Source organism: Erpetoichthys calabaricus, chromosome 11 (genome assembly GCF_900747795.2).
Source record: "Erpetoichthys calabaricus chromosome 11, fErpCal1.3, whole genome shotgun sequence".
Taxonomy (NCBI): domain Eukaryota; kingdom Metazoa; phylum Chordata; class Cladistia; order Polypteriformes; family Polypteridae; genus Erpetoichthys; species Erpetoichthys calabaricus.
Genome location: NC_041404.2, coordinates 92,482,465 through 92,504,201, shown reverse-complemented (window position 1 = coordinate 92,504,201; position 21,737 = coordinate 92,482,465). Strand labels below are relative to the sequence as shown.

The window sequence follows — 21,737 nt, the reverse complement described above, 5'->3', positions numbered from 1 at the left end:
GGATCATATACCCCTAAACCTAGGACTTCAATTGTCCGCTTCGAGAGATTACAATTTAAGCTTAATGTAATGGAACTTCTCAGACAGAAACAAGAGATTATATTTGAAAATAACCACATTCATATTTTCCCTGATTGCTCACCCTCAAAAGCTGCTAAATGTGCAGCTTTTTACAACATTAAACAGCGGTTATGGAAAGCTGTTATGGTGTATAAAATCTGTACATTTTGGTTTCCATTATATTTTGTTCAAGACAAGACAACAGATGAACTAAGACAGATCAAAGCAGGTTTTCTCACACCTCACTTTCAAACAGCTGTTTCCAACATTGAAAGGAAGACATTCTATTTTACAACCTGGGAAAGGATGCTGAGCTGACACCCCAGGCTATTGATTACTTTATGGATGGACATCTGGGATTTATGGCCTGGGAAATGGAAACAGGCAATATCAAAGAACTTTATTATCTGGGAAAGAGTTTGAGCAAAATTCATCAATCACATTGACAGCCAGCCAATCAGGTTCATGTGTTGTGTAACCAAGGCATGATATTTCGTAATAAATATGCCTTGGTTTGGAAGAGCAGCAGAAGGAGGAGCAGGAGGGAGAAGAAGAGTAGGAGGAAGGAGAAGAAGCAAAGAGAAGGAGGAGAAGAAGAGGAACAGACCAAGACGACATTGGTCTTCAGAAAGGCATCATGAACATCAATTGCTAAATCAAACGCCTCCCTGGGACATTCATCCTTGTCATTTCAACTTTTTCGTAAGCTTTTCCTAAAGACTATATATATTCAGACTTTTCTATCAGTACCTATTTTCTATTATTCTTTGTTCCAGTGGTATTATTATTATTCTTGTAATAAATACCATGCTGCTTTTAACTTTCTATGCTTTGTCTTAATGTCTAGAGTGACTGAATTAATAAGTTAGATTTCTTTGAGCACCTGGTGTAGCCAGATTTTTGCCATTATTTCTGTGCTGCGAGGTTTATAAGGCTGAGAGTGAGGAGCGCCACTCAAAAGAAGGGACAGTATGATAAAAAGAAGGTATTCTTGGCTGATAAATGGCCTATAGTCAAGAGTGCTGAGTCTTTGTATGTGTAAATGTATTCTTGTAGACCAAAAGTAATATTTAGGTCTGAGATATCACTAAAACATCGTATGTTGTTCGTGCCGATAATAAGTAAGTCTCTTGAAGTGCTGAGTGACAGGCTGTGATTTAAAATGCTAAGGGTTAATCAGCATGTGTGTGTCATTCATAGGGCACTGTTGTGGTTAGGGTCTGTGTGTGTGTTTATCTATGTGTGTGTGTGTTCATTTTAAAGTGCAACAGTAGACCAACCCGATAACGAACCTGATGAGAACATTTACCCTTGAGAAAACAGGTAAAGGGTAAGTAGAGGGAAATACTACGATAATACAAAAGCCAATATCAGGTATAGCCTCTTGTATCCTGCCGAACTGAAAGTGGATATTCAAGACAAATATTACATGTTCTCCACCAAGGAGGAAGCAGAAAAGGAGTTAAGAAAGCTGATGCCAACGTTTTTTATAATACGATAGTGAATCGCATCCTGTCATGGCATGGCAAGAAGATATTACCTGCTATCTGATCCACTTGCAGCGATGCGGGTACCATAATTATACATCTTTTCTCTTCTTGGACACTTTTTGTTTATGTTTTAATTATAATTATAAGTGTACGTGTGGAAGAAATTAAAGTAGTTTTTTTCTATTCTAAAGGGGACTGTTTAACATCATACCCTTAGTTTATTGTTATTATTCCATTAGGGTTTATTATGCTTATCCAGGGCCACTTTTTAACACCATTACCTGGGTTTACTGTCTTAATATTTCAAGACTGTTGAAGATTATATTTTATGCTTATAATATTTAGACTTTATCGGCAATAGATATCTCTACTTTTTAATCCTCTTACACCGCTGCCGGGGGGGCTTGTTTTGTTTGGACGTGCTCTGTCTCTAGGTATGTCAGAGGACTGGGACTTTGTGAAGTGGGGTCCAGCCTCACGTGGGGAGGCAAAATGGGGGGGTGGGGGGATAATGGGGGGAGAGAAAGAGAGCAAGCTATATCTAATCTATCCTTTTAATCCTTATAATTATAACTTCCAACGTAAGAATAGGCTGCATGGCAATAACTTGTGAGAAAATTGGAAATTAAGGTTAAAGCTGTCTCACTTCCAGTTAAGAATACAAAATTACATCAAAAATTCAGAATCAATGTCTCCATGATGGGATAGTTAACTTTGTGAGCTGGAATGTTAAAAGCCTAAATCACAAATTAAAGAGAAAGAAAGTATTCTCTCACTGAACAGGTCTAAACGCTAAAATAGTATTTTTATAGGAGACCCACTTACTAAGCAGGGATCATTTCCGGCTGCAAAAAGACTGGACTAGCCAAATGTTCAATTCCAGCTTTACAAAGAAAACTAGGTGTGGGAATTCTCATACATAGAACAGTCTCATTTGTGGTATCAGATGTAGTATCTGATCCTGAAGGGAGGTATGTAATTGTCATGGGCAATTTATTTAACTGTAATGTGATTTTGATAAATGTTTATGCACCCAATGTCGATGATAGGGAATTCATGCAAAATGTATTTGCATCCATTCCCAATGCGAACACTCATAAAATTATAATGGCTGGGGACTTTAATTGTATTTTAAATCCACTCTTAGATAGGTCTCCTGTCACAGGGGGGATGACATCTAACACTACAAAGATAATTACACAGTTTTTTAACTGACCACAACTTATCAGACCCCTGGAGGTTTCTAAACCCACACTCAAGAACATATTCCTTCTACTCACCAGTGCATCATTGCTACTCAAGAATTGATTATTTCTTTATAGATAATAATTTCTTGCCTTCTATTAAATCTTGCAAGTATGAAGCTATTGTTATTTCTGACCATGCCCCTCTGATCTTGGAGCTAAAATCATTATGCACCACACACTCATCTCACAGATGGCGTCTTAACCCACTTCTATCAGCAGACAAGACCTGGACAGAATTTATATCAAAACAAATCAGTTTCTTCCTAGAGACAAATACATCCTCAGAGATCTCTGCAGGAATACTCTGGAAAACTCTAAAGGCCTTCTTAAGAGGACAGATTATTTCATATCTTTCCCATAGAAATAAATTAGAAACCAAGAAGGTATTAGAGCTAATCAGTGAAATTACTAGAATAGATCAAGAACATGCCAGGTGTCCAAGTGAGGCTCTTCATAGGACAAGGCAGGCTCTGCATTCAACCTCTTAACAACCAAAGAAACTGAGCAACTCATTTTTAAATCAAGACATTATTACTATGAACACAAAGAGAAAGCTGATAAGCTCTTAGCTCAACAAATCCACAAGTAAGAAGTTCGCAATGCAATCCCAGCATTCACCAACACAAACAGAGATAAAATCATTGACCATAATAATATAATGCACACATTTAGAGACTACTATAAATCCTTATATTCTACTGAGTTTAAAGAAGACAACACACAATCTAATGCATTTCTGGATACATTACAGATAACACAAACAGATACTTTTAGTGCAGAGGAACTGGATAAACCTCTGGCGCTATCAGAATTACTAGATGCTATAAAGTCACTTCAGAGCGGGAAAGAAGCAGGCCCTGATGGCTACCCTGTCGGATTTTATAAGAAATTCTCCACTCAGCTAGCTCACCTCTTATTAGATAGATAGATAGATAGATAGATACTTTATTAATCCCAATGGGAAATTCACATTTCACAATTCACATTTTCTAACATTTACAGAAGCTAGAGACAATCAAATTCTACCTCAAACTTTTCGCCAAGCATTAATCACTGTCTGTCCTAAACCAAATAAGGACTTATTACAATGTACATCATACAGACCAATTTCACTTCTGAATAATGATGTTAAGATATTCTCCAAAGTCCTAGCTAGAAGGATGGAGAAAGTGCTGCCTTCAGTAACATCACAAGATCAAACTGGATTTATTAAAGGCCAACACTTAGCTTCCAATATTCGACGCCTGTTAATATAATATATTCACCTGCAAAGTCAAACACCCCAGAGATATTACTATAGTTGGAGACAGAAAAAGTAATGGATATGATTGAATGGAACTACCTTTTCACTACATTGAAGAAATTTGGGTTTGGCCCGAACATTTGTAAATGGATCAAACTACTGTACACCAATCCAGAAGCTTTAGTTTGTATTAATAACATTTGTTCAGACTACTTTAAACTAGAATGTGGTACCAGACAAGGATGCCCCTCGTCACCACTGCTATTTGCAATCGCCATTGAACCACTGGCAGTTCACTTTTGAAATGCTTATCAGAAAAAGGGGATTATCAGAGAAGGACTTGAACAGAAAATTTCTCTATATGCAGATGATATGGTACTGTATATATCACACCCACAAAATACTGTGCCTGCTAGTCTTAACAGGACTTACAGAATTTGAACAGATCTCTGGTCTCAGAATTAATTTGAATAAAAGTGTGCTCTTTCCAGTGAATTCTCAAGCATACAATATTACATTGGACACCTTCTCTTTTATCATTGCAGATCAGTTTAAATACCTAGGGGTAAATATCACAAGTAAACATAAAGCTCTTTATCAACAAAATTTCACTGTCTGTATGGAAAAAATTAAGCAAGACTTGCATAGATGGTCAACACTTCATCTCACTCTAGCTGGAAGAATTAACGTTGTTAAGATGAATATCCTTCTTAAGCTTCTCTTTTTATTTCAAAACATTCCAATATACATCAATATATCATTTTTTAAGCAATTAGATTCAACCATAACCTCATTTATTTGGAACTTAAAACATCCACATATCCAAAGAGCGACCATACAAAGACCTAAGGCAGAAGGTGGCATGGCTCTACCTAACTTTCTGTTTTATTACTGGGCAGCAAACATACAAGCTATAAAAACCTCGACACAAAATGATGAACATACACAGGCTTGGTCCGCAATAGAAATAAAATCCTGCAGTACTTCTTTATATTCCCTGCTTTGTGCCCCAATAAATGCAAGTTATCGCAAATATACTAACAACCCAATTGTGCTTCACTCACTCAGAATATGGAACCAATGTAGAAAGCATTTTAAGATGGAGAATCTTTTATCTGTGGCACCTATGCAAGAGAACCACCTTTTTCAACCCTCGCAAACATATACAGTTTTTAATATCTGGAAAACATTTGGGATTAAATTGCTTAGAGATCTTTATATATACAACATCTTTCCATCCTATGAACAATTACATTCCAAATTTAACTTTCCAGCAACACATTTCTTTCACTATCTTCAAATTCAAAGCTTTGTTAAACAGAACCTGCCCGATTTCCCTCATCTCGCATCTTCCTCTATGCAGGAAAAAATATTGCTCAGTTTCGAGGACTCGGACAGCATTTCTGCAATATATAAAATTATTTTACAGTCCTTCCCTTTCAAAGATCCAAGAGGAAAATGGGAAAAGGATCTCTCACTCAACATATCAGAAAAGGAGTGAAAGGAAGCAATGCAGAGAATTCACTCGAGCTCCATATGCACAAAGCATACAATTAGTCAACTCAAAATTATATATTGAGCACATCTGTCTCGCTTAAAACTGTCTAAAATGTTTCCAGGGCAAGATCCAACCTGTGAATGCTGCAATCAAGTTCCAGCCTTACTGGATCACAAGTTTTGGGCCTGCACCAAATTAACATCATTCTGGACAAAACATTTTAAATGCCTTTCAGACAGCCTTGGTGTCACAAACCCTCCTAATCCATTAACAGTTGTGTTTGGTGTTCTTCCAGATGAGCTTTAAGTGGAGAAGGACAAACAAACTGTGATTGTCTTCACTACACTATTGGCACACAGACTTATTTTGCTAAACTGGTAGAATCCTAACTCTCCTCTTTTAGGTCAGTAGGTAACTAATGTTGCATACTATTTGAAATTGGAAAAAATCAAATTCTCAGTTAGAGGATTTGTGCAGAACTTTTTCAAAACCTGGCAGGATCTAATCAATAATATTTTAGAATAAGCTCTTAAAGCACTGAGGAAGTAGATTCTTTTCCCATCTCTTTTCCTTCTCCATTTATCTTTAACCGCCTATTAAACTCATCAATTTATTTATTTTTACTAGCTTTAAGTTTTACGCCATTGGCCATGCTCTCTTTCTCAGGGGTGGAGGTTGATTTGTTTTCAATCCTATTTTTTGTAAAAATTGACTATTTGTATGGAATGATGACAATAAAATCAATTTATAAAAAGAAAAAAAAGGTTAGTCTTTTACTTCTTAAACATTCTCCTTCACAACATGTTTTACGACAAATGTATTTATTCCACTGCTCTGCTGTTAAATCTATGGCTGTTTTAACAACAAATTCTGAAGTATCTCTCTAGCACCCTGAAAGTATCTGCTCCTAATCCTGTTCTGGTATATTTCTGATTTTCAATTTATTACACTGGATTTAAAATAGCTATTATAAAGAGCCTCTTTTAATATCAACAATGCTCATTTTAGCTAGCTCAACAAACTCTCAATTACAAACACAGTCTGCATTTTGGTTGGCCATGGGCTTGACTCACAATGAAGTGTAATGGGAAAAAAGAATTCACATTAGCTGTATAACATTTTTGTTGCAACTGCAAGGAAAAAGAAAGACACTTTCAGCTTTTTCTAGTTCTATGTGACCCTCTGCTCTCACCCACAGCACTCCATTGGCATCCTGTGCAACAAAGTATCAAGCTGGATCTCAAAAACCCTACGGTAAAACAGCTGTTTTTGCTTTCAGACTGCTAGTTTCAATCTAGCTAAGGAAGTACTGGTGAAATGTTTTGTACTTTACCTCAAAAATTTGTTCTGTATGTTTATTATTTATTCATTATTATTACTACTGTTATTAATTTAGTAGTTTAATACAAAATTTAAACTACAGGTTTATTTTGTAACTGCTTTGAATTAAGGCATATGATGGATAAATAATTATAATGAAATAGAATTACTTAATGTTGTCATTACCACACAGAATTCATTAAACACAGGTGTTTCTTTCGAAATTCGATACAAAAGAAAAACAGGTAAAGCTATTAGGTCTTCTACCCTCTACAACCAAGAAGGAGCATAGATAGAAAAGGAAAAAATAACTACTATTTAATATGTTATGAGCTATACTAGGATGCCCCCATCACCAGTGCTGTTTGCAATCGTCATTGACCGTTCACTTTCTAAATGCATCTGAGATAAAGGGGATTATCAGAGAAGGACTTGAACAGAAAATATCACTAAATGCAGATGATGTCTACTCTCTCTATATATAAAATCCTAGGCCTAAAAATGCAATGATTTTCTGCAATAATTTTATGTGACTTTTTATGTCACGTTTTAAATTGGGCTTATTTTAAAACCTACATATATATATATATGTTTGGTATCATTCTTTTCAGAATTTATCGAACTTTAAAGTGATGTTAGATTTTCAGATTTTAATGTTAGAATTCACTCAGGCTCCATATGCACAAAGCATACAATTATTCAACTTAAAATCTTATATCAAGTACATCTATGTCATTTAAAATTGTCCAAAATATTTTCAGGGCAAGATGTTGCAATCAGCCGCACTGGGCCACATGTTTTGGGCCTACACCAAATTAACATCATTCTGGACAAAAATTTTTAAATGCCTATCAGACTGCCTTGGTGTAACAATTTCTCCTAATTCACTAATAGCTGTGTTAGGTGTACTCCCAGATGGGCTTAATCTGGAGAAGGACAAACAAACTGTAATTGCCTCTACTTCACTACTAGCATGCAGACTTATCTTGCCCAGCTGAAACAATCTTAGCCCACCTCTTTTTTACCTTTTATTGAATTTATTAAACGCATGTGACATTCCATACAATCAACTCGAACTTAACAAAACTAAATTCAATTCAACCCCCACCAATGACAAACAGAGGAAGAACAACAGACAGAGTAAAACTTTGAGAGCAGTAAAGAGGGAAATAAGTCCTTTTCTCCAATATAAATGCTTATTTTTAAAATGTTATTAATTAGATCCTGCCAGGTTTTTAAAAAATTTTGAACAAATTCTCTAAGTGAGAATTTTATTTTTTCCAATTTGTAATTGTATATAGCAACAGTTACCCACTGACTTAGGTGACAGCTGCTACCTGAAAGTGAATGTATGCTTGTGTTCCTAAAAAAACTGTTGATATCCTAAACTAAAAAGGAGATTAAGCTTTGCTTTTATGTTTTTTATATATAGTCCAGTTATTAGATTTATTATTTGCACTATGTTTTGTACTATACTTTTTCCTGGAAAGATAAAAAAAAAACTTAAATAATCAGTGTTATTTAATAAGCAGAATATTAAGCATAGTATTAAAAGTGTGTTGTGCTTTTCTATATATTGTGCAGAAGACTTTCAGTGTTACTATATCATTTAAGTAGTGGTAAGGAAAATGCATTGTTGCCTCTGAAATGCATGGAAGACATTTTCTTAGAAATAATAATGAGTTTTTAATCATAGGTTTTCTTCTTTCAGATTTTGTTAAAAATCATAAGATACTGAACTGTGAACCAGGTATCATGAATTAAATTGAACTGTGACTGGAGCGCATTGTTGCATCTCTAGTAAAGAATTTTTAATATTCCGAATATGAAGCAATTAACTCACAAACTAGTCCCTGAAATACAGGTATGACTAAGAATTCACAATGTAAATTATCTACAGTATTAAACAATTTGAAATACTTACCTGCTGTTACTGACCATTTGGTAGCTCAGTGAATTGTAAGGTATTGTTATTACTTATTCTCTTTGGTCAAATTGCATTAGAATGAACTCCATTTTCAATAAAATCTTTTTTAAAATTTCTATTTTGGTCCTGGCCAATTTCTTATAAATATAAAATATAAAAAATATAAATATAATCTAATATAAAAAAACTAATTTCAGCGAAGTCCATATTATCCTCAACTTTCATTAAACAAAGTAATTTTTCATAAAGAAATTCAGCAAAACATGCACATTTCTTTTATATCTGGCCCTTTAAATCACAATTAAGGAGCTCCAGTGAACATCAATTAGATTGCACGGTTAAATTCAACAACATTTTACTCTGAACTATGAACACCTGCACACCATAATCTTAAAAAAAAAAGTGCTTTGAATGTATATATCCAACGATTCTTATTTAAATGTGACCTTCATTTTCTGAAACTTTTTTTTTTATCATGATCGTTTTATGTAAAACTTTTCACAGTTAAAAAAAAAAAAAAAAAAGGTGACTCACAAAATAACATACAGCAATGACAGACCCGATAACTCCATTAGGTAATGTCATCTAAGGTGCTGTGCTTATAAGGCCCTGCCCTCACGGACATGTGAACTGACTGTTTCCTGTTGTATGTAGCATCAGGAGAACACAGATTGAACGGCGAGCATTTTTCTGGTCATTGCAGCAAATCAGACCATCCACACTGGCTTTCTCACTACTGTACTTGCGTTCAGTCGGATAAGCGTTTGAATGGCAGCAAAAGAACATCGCATGCAGCTTTTTTTTGGTGTCAATTTCTGCCAAAATCCAGATAAGCACGAGGAAAATGTCTGTATTGCATTTACATGTTGTTCATTTAACGTTCTGTAGGACCGGATATGTCCCAGGATTATGCCTGTGCGTATGTGTGTATTTTATATATAAATATATATCAAAAAATACACACACACATATTATAAACAAAATAATAATGGATAATGAAGAATAATGGAGAATTTGAAACAGTTTGTAGGTTTGTGCTAATGCCATAACTTTAGCTACTATGGATTGCTAATGCCTGCGGTGGGTTGGCGCCCTGCCCGGGATTGGTTCCTGCCTTGCGCCCTGTGTTGGCTGGGATTGGCTCCAGCAGACCCACCGTGACCCTGTGTTCAGATTCCGCGGGTTGGAAAATGGATGGATGGATTGTTAATGCCGGTGGGCGAGTGCATATGTGAGTACTGTTTGTATACTTGGTTACTTCAAGGTGACAGTTAGCTGCCCTTCATGGCTAACACTGACTTGCATATTGGTGTTGTACCAACTGCTCCTGGCAATCAAAACTCGAAACTGATATCAGGCAGGGATTGAAGTAACTTATGCAGAAATTGTCGCATTTCTTCACAGATCACACACACACGCTGTGCAGTCAAAGAGTGAACCCAGCAGTGGCAGCAATGTTTTCTCTGCCTACGTCGCCGTATTAGGAGGATTTTTTAACACAAGGATGTAAATGTTCAGGTCTAATAAAGCCAACTGATTAATATTTCGCAAATCCAATGAAGGATGAACCTCAAACCCCACAGGTTAAAAACACTCAGGACTGCCTGATAACTGCCCCTAAAGGTAAACTCACAAAACTACAATTTGGGCTGCAGGTTGGTGTTTATCAGAGGTAAACAAATGCAAATGTAACGTCATAATGAAGTCAATTAAGCGCCACTACAAAACACAACTTAAACACCTAGGTCTCTCAGAGCGCATTAATTTAACCAAGATCTTAACGCCTGTGTGGACTGGGCCTTAGAGTTAAGGGGCATGCATTATGGACACACAGGGGTGATGTTTATGTAGCTGAAGTGGCACATGCTCTGGATATGAAGGGAGGCCCTTAACAACTGGACCTCAGAGTCTAATAACACTGACAGCGCACTATGGGCACCAAAGGGAGCCATCTATATAACTATAGCAATTTACTTAACAGACATAGAATTCATTATTCCTCAACTGCAAGTGCCCAGTTATAACTAATTATTTTTTCAGTCCCTAGTACTTTGAATTTGACCTGTATTTAAATTCTTTCATTTGATTTCATTGCCCACAAACTAGCTGCAAACTGTAAGATAAACTCAATTCACGCTATTGACATTACTGTATAACTGAATTGATTTTGCATTTGTTCAGCTATTCCCTTTCTTAGTTATGGTATATAGTGGTGCATGGAATGGCCAAACTATTCCAACTACCTGTAGCATTGTTAAAAGACATCCCAAATGGAAGAATTAGAAGAGAGTGCATATTTACAGATGATGATGACTGGCTTCTACATTGATTTAGATTTCCAAGAGCTATCCTCTTTCAGCTGTGTGCTGTTAGAATACTAGGATGTATACTTGATATTATTTTTATTATTAAATGCATTAATGTATATTACATTTTACATATAAATTGTTAACTTCATTTAAATAATGTAACATATTAATAATTAAACATGTCGGGCACAGTGGTGCAGTAGTTGCACTGCTGCCTTACAGTGAGGGGGTCAAGTCCCAGATGTATCCTGCCTGGAATTTGAATGTTTTCCTGGTAGGTTTCCTCTGCATGCTTTGGTTTCCTTCCAAAGCATGCAGAACAGGGAAATTGCTGATGCTAAACTGACACTACAAGTGTATGCGTGTGTGCTTGTATTCACCCTGTGACGATTTGTTGCCATGTCCTGGGATTGTTCCTGCCTCATCCTGATGCTTGCTGGGACTGGCACAGTAGCACTACCATGCTCCCACATGTTTAATACATGCTTTAACGCATTTCATTATGAAAATGATATCAAGTGTACATTTTAGTATTCTAAAATGTTCAGAGAGCTGTAATATCATTAATTTAATGTATTCTGTGTGGTGATCACTGCCTGCCTCAGTTTAAAGATGAATTTTACAAAGTTCTACTTTAATGACAATATAAATGACGAGATTAAAGTCAAAATTTTGAAATCTTTTAATCTTTAATCTCGACATAGGCCTTTTTATTCTTCACTGTGTCCTTACTTTTTCCCCTTCTCTTTGCCCCTAATAAGCATCTCTATGATACTCAGACGGTGGGCTGCAACTTGCCTTTTCTTGTCATCTTTGCTATCTGACTACTTCTTTTTTATTTCAGGCACAGTGTGACTTTCTGAACTTGAACTTTTAAGTGCCTTCGCCATGCTGTGCCGTTCCAACAATTTCCTTTTGCTGCTTATACCAAACTGCTTAAGCCACCAAATAGTATGTTTTTCCTTGCTTACACTTCACTGAGCAGGATTTCCATTTTACATTCACTGAAATTCTTCTTTTTTACACATGGTTTTGCACTGAACGGAACATGCCATTTATATTTATTTGCATATTCAAATAGGCAAAATTCTGGGAGGAGTTGGGGTGGGGCTGTAGGCACGTACATGTGCGTTAAAATTCATGTTGATAAGGACTGATAAAGGGAAAGTGTGTTGAACTTTGCTTAAGCACAGTTTTATGCATCTGATTATTTTTTGTGTGTGGGCACATTTCTAGTTTTGTCTGTACATCATTTTTGGTGTGAATTCAACACACAGTGTTATACGTGAGAGCCCAGATGTAGAGAGCATAAGGCCCAAAGTGTAATAGTTTGAATTACGTTCATAAGAAAAACTGGTATTTTAACTGCACGTTCCCATTAACATTTTCTTAGTAGTACAGATAGTAGTACATAGTACAGATGTTCAAAGGAAAAATCAGATATTTTCAGAACCCACTTTTAACCTCCACAGAGAATTAAATTATCAAAAAACACACTAAATGAACATTTGAAAAGCATTAGAAAAGCAGAAAGTTTCAAAGTGGCTGATTCCATGTGTCTAAGTCCTAAAAGAATATTCCACCACCAGGAATACTATTTTACATCCTAGTAAAATTAGAGGTACCCAAGTTACTTACAGTGATTCTTTTCTCTGGTAGCAACTTCAAGAACCAGTTGGGCAGCAGCCTGAGCAGCAATAAGTGAATTGGGCGGGGCTACCTGGGTAACCAAAAGGAAAGATATATTCAGGTATACTGGCTTACCAGTAGGCAAGGATGATACTAAACTGGATTGTAATAGCACTTCATCAGATTCAGCTCCTGGATTTGAATCTTGTATTCACACATTATCCGTATGGAGTCTGCACATTTACCTCATTTGGGCTTTCCTCCCACATCCCCAGTTATCTGCAGGTTAACTTAATTGCGATTCCAGTTTGGCTGTTTTGGGATTGTAGGTGTGGGTGTGTGCATAAGTTGGTCCTGTGATCACTTGGTGCACTATCCTGGGATGATTCATGCCTTGTACCTTGGATAGGCCCTGGCTAACTGCAACCCTGAACTGGATTAATTGAAATGATATACTGTTGTCTTACTAGGACAAAATAAAATACCAGTATGCATGATACCAGACAAAGATACAGGCTTCCCTGTTGAATTTGTACCTGATAAGATTGTGAAGCTGGAGGCAGTGACTGATTTGCAGTAGTTGACTGTGTAGGGATCATTCCAATCTGGCTTGCAGTGGGTGGCTGAGGCATTACTGGTTTCAATGGTCCAGTTCCAGGAGCAACAGGCACAACACCAGAGGCAACTGCAGAGAAAGAAAAAGGTAATCAATATTATAATATTATTAAATAGCATGCAGTGCTTCTTTAGGTGAACACAATGTGGCTAATATACTTACTTGGCAATGATATTCCTCTTATCAACACCATATGCCTTGGATCCTGAGCAAAGTCTTTAGTTTGAGAATCAGGCTGGCCTCCGGGAGCTGCCTTATCAAACAGCAAACGAAGTGCAGGAAGCTTTCGAGGTGACACAACTGAGAACAAGATACCCCTCTATAAAATTGTGAAAGAGAGGCAAACATTGGAAACAATATCCTCAAAGTTCCAAGAACAAAAAAGAAGACAATGCAGTCTCTTATACTTACATCGCCAATTATTTGTGCAAGGCTGTCTGTTGCAAAACCAGAGTATGTAGAACTCTCCACAGCCGGTAACAGATAAGGTGGTGAATTACAAATAAGCACACAAGCTTTATGAGTTTGTCCACTGTAACAAAAACAATACCATCTAATAAATATACTATTTATGCTTGGGGAATAATTCCTTCTCAAAAAAAACTAAACCAGATTTGGTATTTCTTTACACAGCAGAACAGTGTTTAACAATATTTTGTTAAAAATCAGATATCAGTTAAAACGTGGACACTTAAATGTAATCTGAAGTGAAGAAATCCTTCTGGGAATCATTATGGCCACATTACTAATGATATAAAACAGTTCTGAAAATATTTTATAAGCAACTTTATATAGAGAGCAGATTGTTAAGAGATTATTTTTAATTAATTATTATTAAGAGATGTGAATTTCCCCCTGGGATTAATAAAGTATCTATCTATCTATCTATCTATCTATCTATCTATCTATCTATCTATCTATCTATCTATCTATCTATCTATCTATCTATCTATCTATCTATGTAAGAGATGTTATACAGTACAATGATAAACCAATTACAAAACAATTTAGTATAATACAAAAGACAACCTGAGTAAACACAATAAACAGTTTGTAAATGATCATTTGATTTACTGAAGGAAAAAAATCCCCAAAACACCTATTTCACTCATGTAACAAAGCAACTGCTCCTCAAAATTTATTATTTTTTGTGACACCTTTAGCAGGCAACAATTGCAAACAAGCACTGCAGATAACAGGATTTAAGTCTTTGGCATTGGTGAGTTTTCTATGCATTCTTGGAGTAATTTTGCTAGGCCAGCCACTCATGTGCAAATTTAACACTGTTTAAACCTTTCTCACCTGACATATTTCAGTAACTTTCTCGAGTCTTCTGGAATTTCCTTTGATCAAGGCATAATGTGCTGCTTGTTGAGGCCTTTGAGATAAATTCAGTTGCTGGAAAGATTCTATTTAAGTGCCGTTTAAATTCAATAGGGTTGGCAGCAATTAAGTTTGGATGTGTCTAGTTCAGTGGCGGGCCGTCAGGGCCTGCAAGGCCTTCTCTGCTGGCCTAAAAAAATATCTGAATCACAAACTGATGTTAATTATATTTTGTCCATGAATACTTATTAAATAATTCCAAACAGTCTGTCCGCTTCCTTTCATAGCTTTTCCGATAGCTGTGCTGCTTCCAGACATGTATTTTCGTATTAAAGCATTTAACCAATCACATTTCAGCCATCATTTGTTGCCAGGCAGGGTCAAAGTCAAAGAAGTCTGCCCGGAGGCTTTCACAATCCGTTCTGCAGGCCATCTAACACAAAATAAATGTCGATTAAACTGTTGCTTCAACCAATCAGATTTTGAGTTGGTTTCACTAGGGCCCTCTAGCAGGCGTATGGCAACGTCACCGTATTCAGACCCATTGATTGGATAGGATGATGTAATAGCTATTTTGTCACCCCACAATGGCTGAAGGAGGAGAAGAAATAGATTTGGTGGCAGATTTACTTTCAAGGCCATTTTCAAGACGGACTTTTCAAGAAAAGCTGGACATTGTTAAGAAAGGTTGGACAACTCCGAAGCTAGCTAGCCTGTCACAACCAGGAGGAGGATTTGTCCGCCACTTTCAGGTTACCAACTACGAGCGGTACCCCTGGCTCATAGGGTCCGAGGAACACTGCAAATTGTATTGCTGGTAGTGCTTGTTATTTGCCACTGGTCGACATGGTGTTTGGAGCCACACTGGGTTTGTAAATTTGACTTGCCTAACCAAGGAAGCAACGAGACATCAAAGCACTGCCGGACACTTACAAGCAACGGTGCTTTCCAAAACTTTTGGGAAAATAGAGTGGATCTACAGCTGAATGAGCAAGTGCGCAGGGAAACGGAGCTCCACAACGAAAAGGTGAAGAAAAACAGAGAAATCTTAAAAAGATTGATAGACTGTGTCATTTTTTTGGGCAAACAGGAACTTTCATTTCGGGGACACGATGAAAGTGCGGGATCCAATAACAGAGGGAACTATGTGGAGCTTCTTTCTCTCATTGCTGAGAGCAACACAGATTTACATTACCACCTGTCCACCAATAAAGTGTTTAGTGGGACGTCGGGTAAAATACAAAACGACCTGATCACTGCTATTGCTGAAGTGATGGGAGAAGAGATAAGAAGTGACGTTAAAAAAGCACCGTTCTTCTCTATTATGGTGGATGAGACGACCGATGCGAGTAACGCAGCGCAGCTAGCACTGGTCCTGCGTTACGTAACGGGCACAGGTGTCAAGGAGCGATTTGTCAGATTTGAAGATGTTACCAGTGGGAAGCGAGCCGATGACTTTGCAGGTCTTATCATCAGATTTTTGTTGGAAAATGAATGTCTGGGTAAAATTGTGGCACAGTGTTTTGACAGCGCAGCAGTCATGTCTTCTGGATTAAATGGAGTGCAGGCTAAAGTTAAAGAGAGAGCACCTTTGGCTTTACTCATACACTGCTATGCACATCGGCTCAATTTAGTACTGACTCAAGGGGCCTCAAAGCTTAAAGAATGCAAGATCTTTTTCGGCCACCTCAATGGCCTTGCTGCATTTTTTTTCTAGATCACCTCGGTGCACGCAACTACTGGACGAAATCTGCCAGTGGCGTCTCCCTCGTGTGGTACCAACACAGTGGCAGTACACATCCACAGTGATCAATATGGTCTTTGAGAAGAGAGATGCTCTAAAGGAACTGTTTCATCACATTCTGGACCATCATGACGAGTATGATGAGGACACAGTGCGCTGTGCTGATGGATTTAAAGCACGTCTGGATGATTTTGAGTTTTGTTTTTTGCTTCACACATTCAATGGTATTTTTGAGTATTCAGACGTGCTCTTTTCAATATTACAGGACAAAAAACTGGATGTGCAGTTTTGTCTGGCTAGGGTAAAGGAGTTCTGTGACACTGTTGAGCGAGATAGAAGCCGACATGAGGAACTCTACGAGGCCACTGAACGCACTGCAGGCGCTCCGAGCGCACAAAGAGGTCAAGCGCAAGATCCTCGCGCACACTACCGCCAACTCCATGGCAGGATTCTGGACAATATTATTTGCCAGACAGACCAGATTTCAAGACCACGAAAAACTGATGTTTGTCACGCTCCTCGACCCCCAGAAATTTCGGGAATACAAGAAAAATTTCCCACATGCAGCCTTCTCCAGTTTAACACAGAGCCACAGGGCACTTTTTGATCTGTCTCGGCTAAAAACAGAACTGACTGTAATGTAATGCCATGGATGATTTTGCAGGAAAATCTCCCACTGATCTCCTTGACTTTCTTCATCAAAAAAATCTGAATGAGAGCATGGGGCAACTGTACACATTGGTATGTTTGGCGGTGACCATTCCCGTGTCCACTGTTTCTGTCGAGCGGACATTTTCAGACCTAAAGCGAATTAAAACTTATGCCAGAAATACGACAGGGCAGGTTCGACTTTCAGCATTAGCTTCGATGGCGACAGAAAGGGATTTCATGATGGAACTGAAGCACACAGATAATCTGTACGACAGAGTAATTGAACTGTTTTTGAGGAAAGAGAGGAGGATGGATTTTGTTTACAAATAATCAAAATTTTTGGTGAGTAAAATGTTGCGATTTTCCTACATAATATTGCAAGTTTATGAGTTATTATTGATTTTTTTTATGTGTGTCGCGGCTGTAGCTGCAGTAGAAAGGAACTTGTTCACCCCTGGTTTGTCTATTCAATAAAGGCATTTATTGTGGCTACAGGAGTTATCTATCTGCGATGCAACGGCTCTTTATACTGTATTTCTGCATATTAAGATGGTTTTTATAACCATAAATTAGTTTTTGAGGACGGAGCACTACTGAAGGCCTAGGTGTGAAATGCACGGTCCACCACTGGTCTAGTTTAATTTAAACCATTATTGTTCAAACTTGGTTCATTGCTTGATCAAGTGACTAACAGGCAAATTACATTTTCACATTGGTTGTACAGGTGTTGAAGAACTTGTTCCCTTCAGTAAACTACGTGATCATTTATTACTTTGTGTTTACTCAGGTTTTCTTTTATATAACACTAATTTTTTTGGATATCAGAAACAATGAAGTGTTATGAATAAGCAAACATTGAGGAAATCAGGAATTGTGCAAATACTTTGACACGGCACTGTATTACTGCCAGGATTAGTTAAGCACATTATATTATTTTCACTTGGACATAAAAATGATAATAAGAATGGTTCAATATCATGTAAGTCATGCAGCTCTCCTCATTTGTGAAAAGCATATAGGTCGAAAAGGAATACATCAATATCTTCTGATAAATTATGCGTCTTGACACAGAATAATCATTTATTAAGTGCGGGAGACTGAAGATTAATGGATTATGTCCAAAAGGACATGCAAGATCTTCACACTAGTGATTTAAAGATTCTTTCTTTGCTCAGAAGGGAAACTGTATTTCAAAAAATGGTCCAAACAAATACTTACAGTGTTAATCACTAACCAAATTCATTTGAAAAGTCAGAAAAACAGTTACAGGAGACATATTACTTCATAGATTTTCCTCAAAGGTAATAGATTTAATGGGGTTCAGTTTTTTTTTAGTATTAAAGGACTGTGATAGATACAGTGCATCCGGAAAGTATTCACAGCGAATCACTTTTTCCAGATTTTGTTATGTTACAGCCTTATTCCAAAATGGATTAAATTCATTTTTTTCTTCAGAATTCTACACACGACACCCCATAATGACAACGTGAAAAAAGTTTACTTGAGGTTTTTGCAAATTTATTAAAAATAAAAAATCTGAGAAATCACATGTACATAAGTATTCACAGCCTTTGCTCAATACTTTGTCGATGCCATATGCTTGGCACACCTATCCTTGGCCAGTTTCACCCATTCCTCTTTGCAGCACCTCTCAAGCTCCATCAGGTTGGATGGGAAGCGTAGGTGCACATCCATTTTAAGATCTCTCCAGAGATGTTCAATCAGATTCAAGTCTGGGCTCTGGCTGGACCACTCAAGGACATTCACAGAGTTGTCCTGAAGCCACTCCTTTGATATCTTGGCTGTGTGCTTAGGGTCGTTGTCCTGCTGAAAGATGAACCGTCGACCCAGTCTGAGGTCAAGAGCGCTCTAGAGCAGGTTTTCATCCAGGATGTCTCTGTACATTGCTGCAGTCATCTTTCCCTTTATCCTGACTAGTCTCCCAGTCCCTGCCACTGAAAAACATCCCCACAGCATGATGCTAACACCACCATGCTTCACTGTAGGGATGGTATTGGCCTGGTGATGAGCGGTGCCTGGTTTCCTCCAAACGTGACGCCTGGCATTCACACCAAAGAGTTCAATCTTTGTCTCATCAGAGCAGAGAATTTTCCTTCTCATGGTCTGAGAGTCCTTCAGGTGCCTTTTGGCAAACTCCAGGCGGGCTGCCATGTGCCTTTTACTAAGGAGTGGCTTCCGTCTGGCCACTCTACCATACAGGCCTGATTGGTGGATTGCTGCAGAGATGGTTGTCCTTCTGGAAGGTTCTCCTCTCTCCACAGAGGACCTCTGCAGCTCTGACAGAGTGACCATCGGGTTCTTGGTCACCTCCCTGACTAAGGCCCTTCTCCCCCGATCGCTCAGTTTAGATGGCCGGCCAGCTCTAGGAAGAGTCCTGGTGGTTTTGAACTTCTTCCACTTACGGATGATGGAGGCCACTGTGCTCATTGGGTCCTTCAAAGCAGCAGAAATTTTTCTGTAACCTTCCCCAGATTTGTGCCTCAAGACAATCCTGTCTCAGAGGTCTACAGACAATTCCTTTGACATCATGCTTGGTTTGTGCTCTGACATGAACTGTCAACTGTGGGACCTTATATAGACAAGTGTGTGCCTTTCCAAATCATGTCCAATCAACTGAATTTACCACAGGTGGACTCCAATTAAGTTGCAGAAACATCTCAAGGATGATCAGGGGAAACAGGATGCACCTGAGCTCAATTTTGAGCTTCATGGCAAAGGCTGTGAATACTTATGTACATGTACTTTCTCAATTTTTTTATTTTTGATAAATTTGCAAAAATCTCAATTTTTTTTCACGTTGTCATTATGGGGTGTTGTGTGTAGAATTCTGAGGAAAACAATGAATTTAATCCATTTTGGAATAAGGCTGTAACATAACAAAATGTGGAAAAAGTGATGCACTGTGAATACTTTCCGGATGCACTATACATACACCCACAAACATCAAATGGTTTCAGAGATGCCTAAATTATCTACCAAAGATACAGTTAAAATTTCAAACCAACTGCAGTACCTGTTTTATACTAATTCACAGGAAAATAAAAAGTAAAAAACTGTCATTTCCTGTTTTATTTTGATCATGTATGGTAATTTGTGCTCTTGACTTACTACAGCCAATACCCATAACTAGTCATGATTAAGATGTGGCCTGACTCAAAAGTACTGTGTATGCTGATAAACAATATGGTATCAAATAACTTTTTTGTATATAAAATGTAACTATGACTATTAAACTGATGCCATTAGTCCCAACTGGTCTTAATTCTGAGGACAACACTTCAGCCTATACTTCTCTCTCCCTTCATATTTACGCTAGCAAAGCAACACCAACACTCAAGCTTTATAGCATGTTTGCTAACCACTGAGTTTTGCATCCTCCTTGAAGTATCTCCTTCGATTTCACACGTCCCTGTAAATGGCAAACATGATCATGTCTCTTTTTCCCTGTTCAGGACACCACCCATTTTTCAAGTTATCCATCCAACCTATTATTTAGGTACTGTTGTTCATGTAGCCCATCAATCGCTTCAGCCCTAGCCTTCATTTGCATAAATGCCCCTTTGAGCAGAATGCAAAGCATGTACGTTAGAATAGTATTAGCAAAAAATAAATACGAGTTAGCTAATTTTCTTTTTCTATAACATCACCAAATTTCTATCAAACCAGTCAAAGCACTTTTAAGATTTTGGAGTATTTAGCTTTTCTATGGTAAGGGAGGGTTTTAATCCATAATTATTGATAGAAGTATTTGCCCCCTTTGGATTGGATAGTTTTTTTCCTTAATAAATAAAATCATCACTTAAAAACTGCATTTTGTGTTTACTTGGGTTAAGTTTGTCTAATATTTTAATTTGTTTGATGATTTGAAACATTTACGTGTGACAAACTTGGAAAAAAAAAAGAAATCAGGATGGGAGCAAATACTTCTTCACAGCACTGTATATTGAAATGTCATTTCTTAGTGGAAACCTACTGCCTTAAGTGTACAATCTTGCCAAATTTCAGCTTTTTAACTGAACAGAAACGTGTTTTTGTTGATGAGTGAGTGAGTCAATCAGTCATCTTTGCATTATATGTACTGTATATAATTAGGTAAGATTATACCCAAATTCTCAAAGTATTGCAAATAAGAGTGAAACAATATATACCATTTGCTCTCACTAAACTAGTCCTATACCTTTGCACAATAATCATTAACACAGTGTTATTAGCCAACTAATATCATTTCTAAACTAGTCATGTAATTTTTACTGTCATGTTAATGTGTGTATTGAATTGTAAAGTGTCTGAGTGTATGAAAGGTGCTACATAAATAAAAATTATTATTATTATGTTTGTCTCTAACACAAAATGTATGAATTTATTTTAATATTTGAAAACATAACAGCATTCTTATCTTGTCACTATTACTTTTTCTTACAGTTACACCGCCTCAAACAAGAGAAGCTTATGCTGTGGCACATTTTGCGATACTTACATCTGTTCCCTCATTTTCTTAAAGTCATCAAAAAGCTGTAATGCAGTACTGAGACCCTCTGCAATCAGGCTACAGCTCTCTGCTCCACCGCCCATAAATCTGATAAAGGAGAAAATAAAACAGGATTTAAAATTATTAGCTTAACCATATTTAAAACAGATAAGCACTCAACCTACAATTGA

At 37.3% G+C, this 21,737-nt stretch overlaps 1 protein-coding gene across 2 annotated transcripts in view; it reads right to left on the bottom strand.

The window, feature by feature from the left end:
* med25 (mediator complex subunit 25) overlaps window positions 1-21,737 on the bottom strand; it is a 287,263-nt gene that overhangs the window by 162,523 nt on the left and 103,003 nt on the right. For both annotated transcript variants that reach the window (XM_028813612.2, XM_028813613.2), the window contains exons 6-10: window positions 21,556-21,654; window positions 13,751-13,871; window positions 13,502-13,658; window positions 13,260-13,408; window positions 12,733-12,814 (exon numbers count right to left, since the gene is read on the bottom strand). In XM_028813612.2, the coding sequence (XP_028669445.1) occupies window positions 12,733-12,814; window positions 13,260-13,408; window positions 13,502-13,658; window positions 13,751-13,871; window positions 21,556-21,654 (608 nt within the window). The remainder of the gene's footprint in view (window positions 1-12,732; window positions 12,815-13,259; window positions 13,409-13,501; window positions 13,659-13,750; window positions 13,872-21,555; window positions 21,655-21,737) is intronic.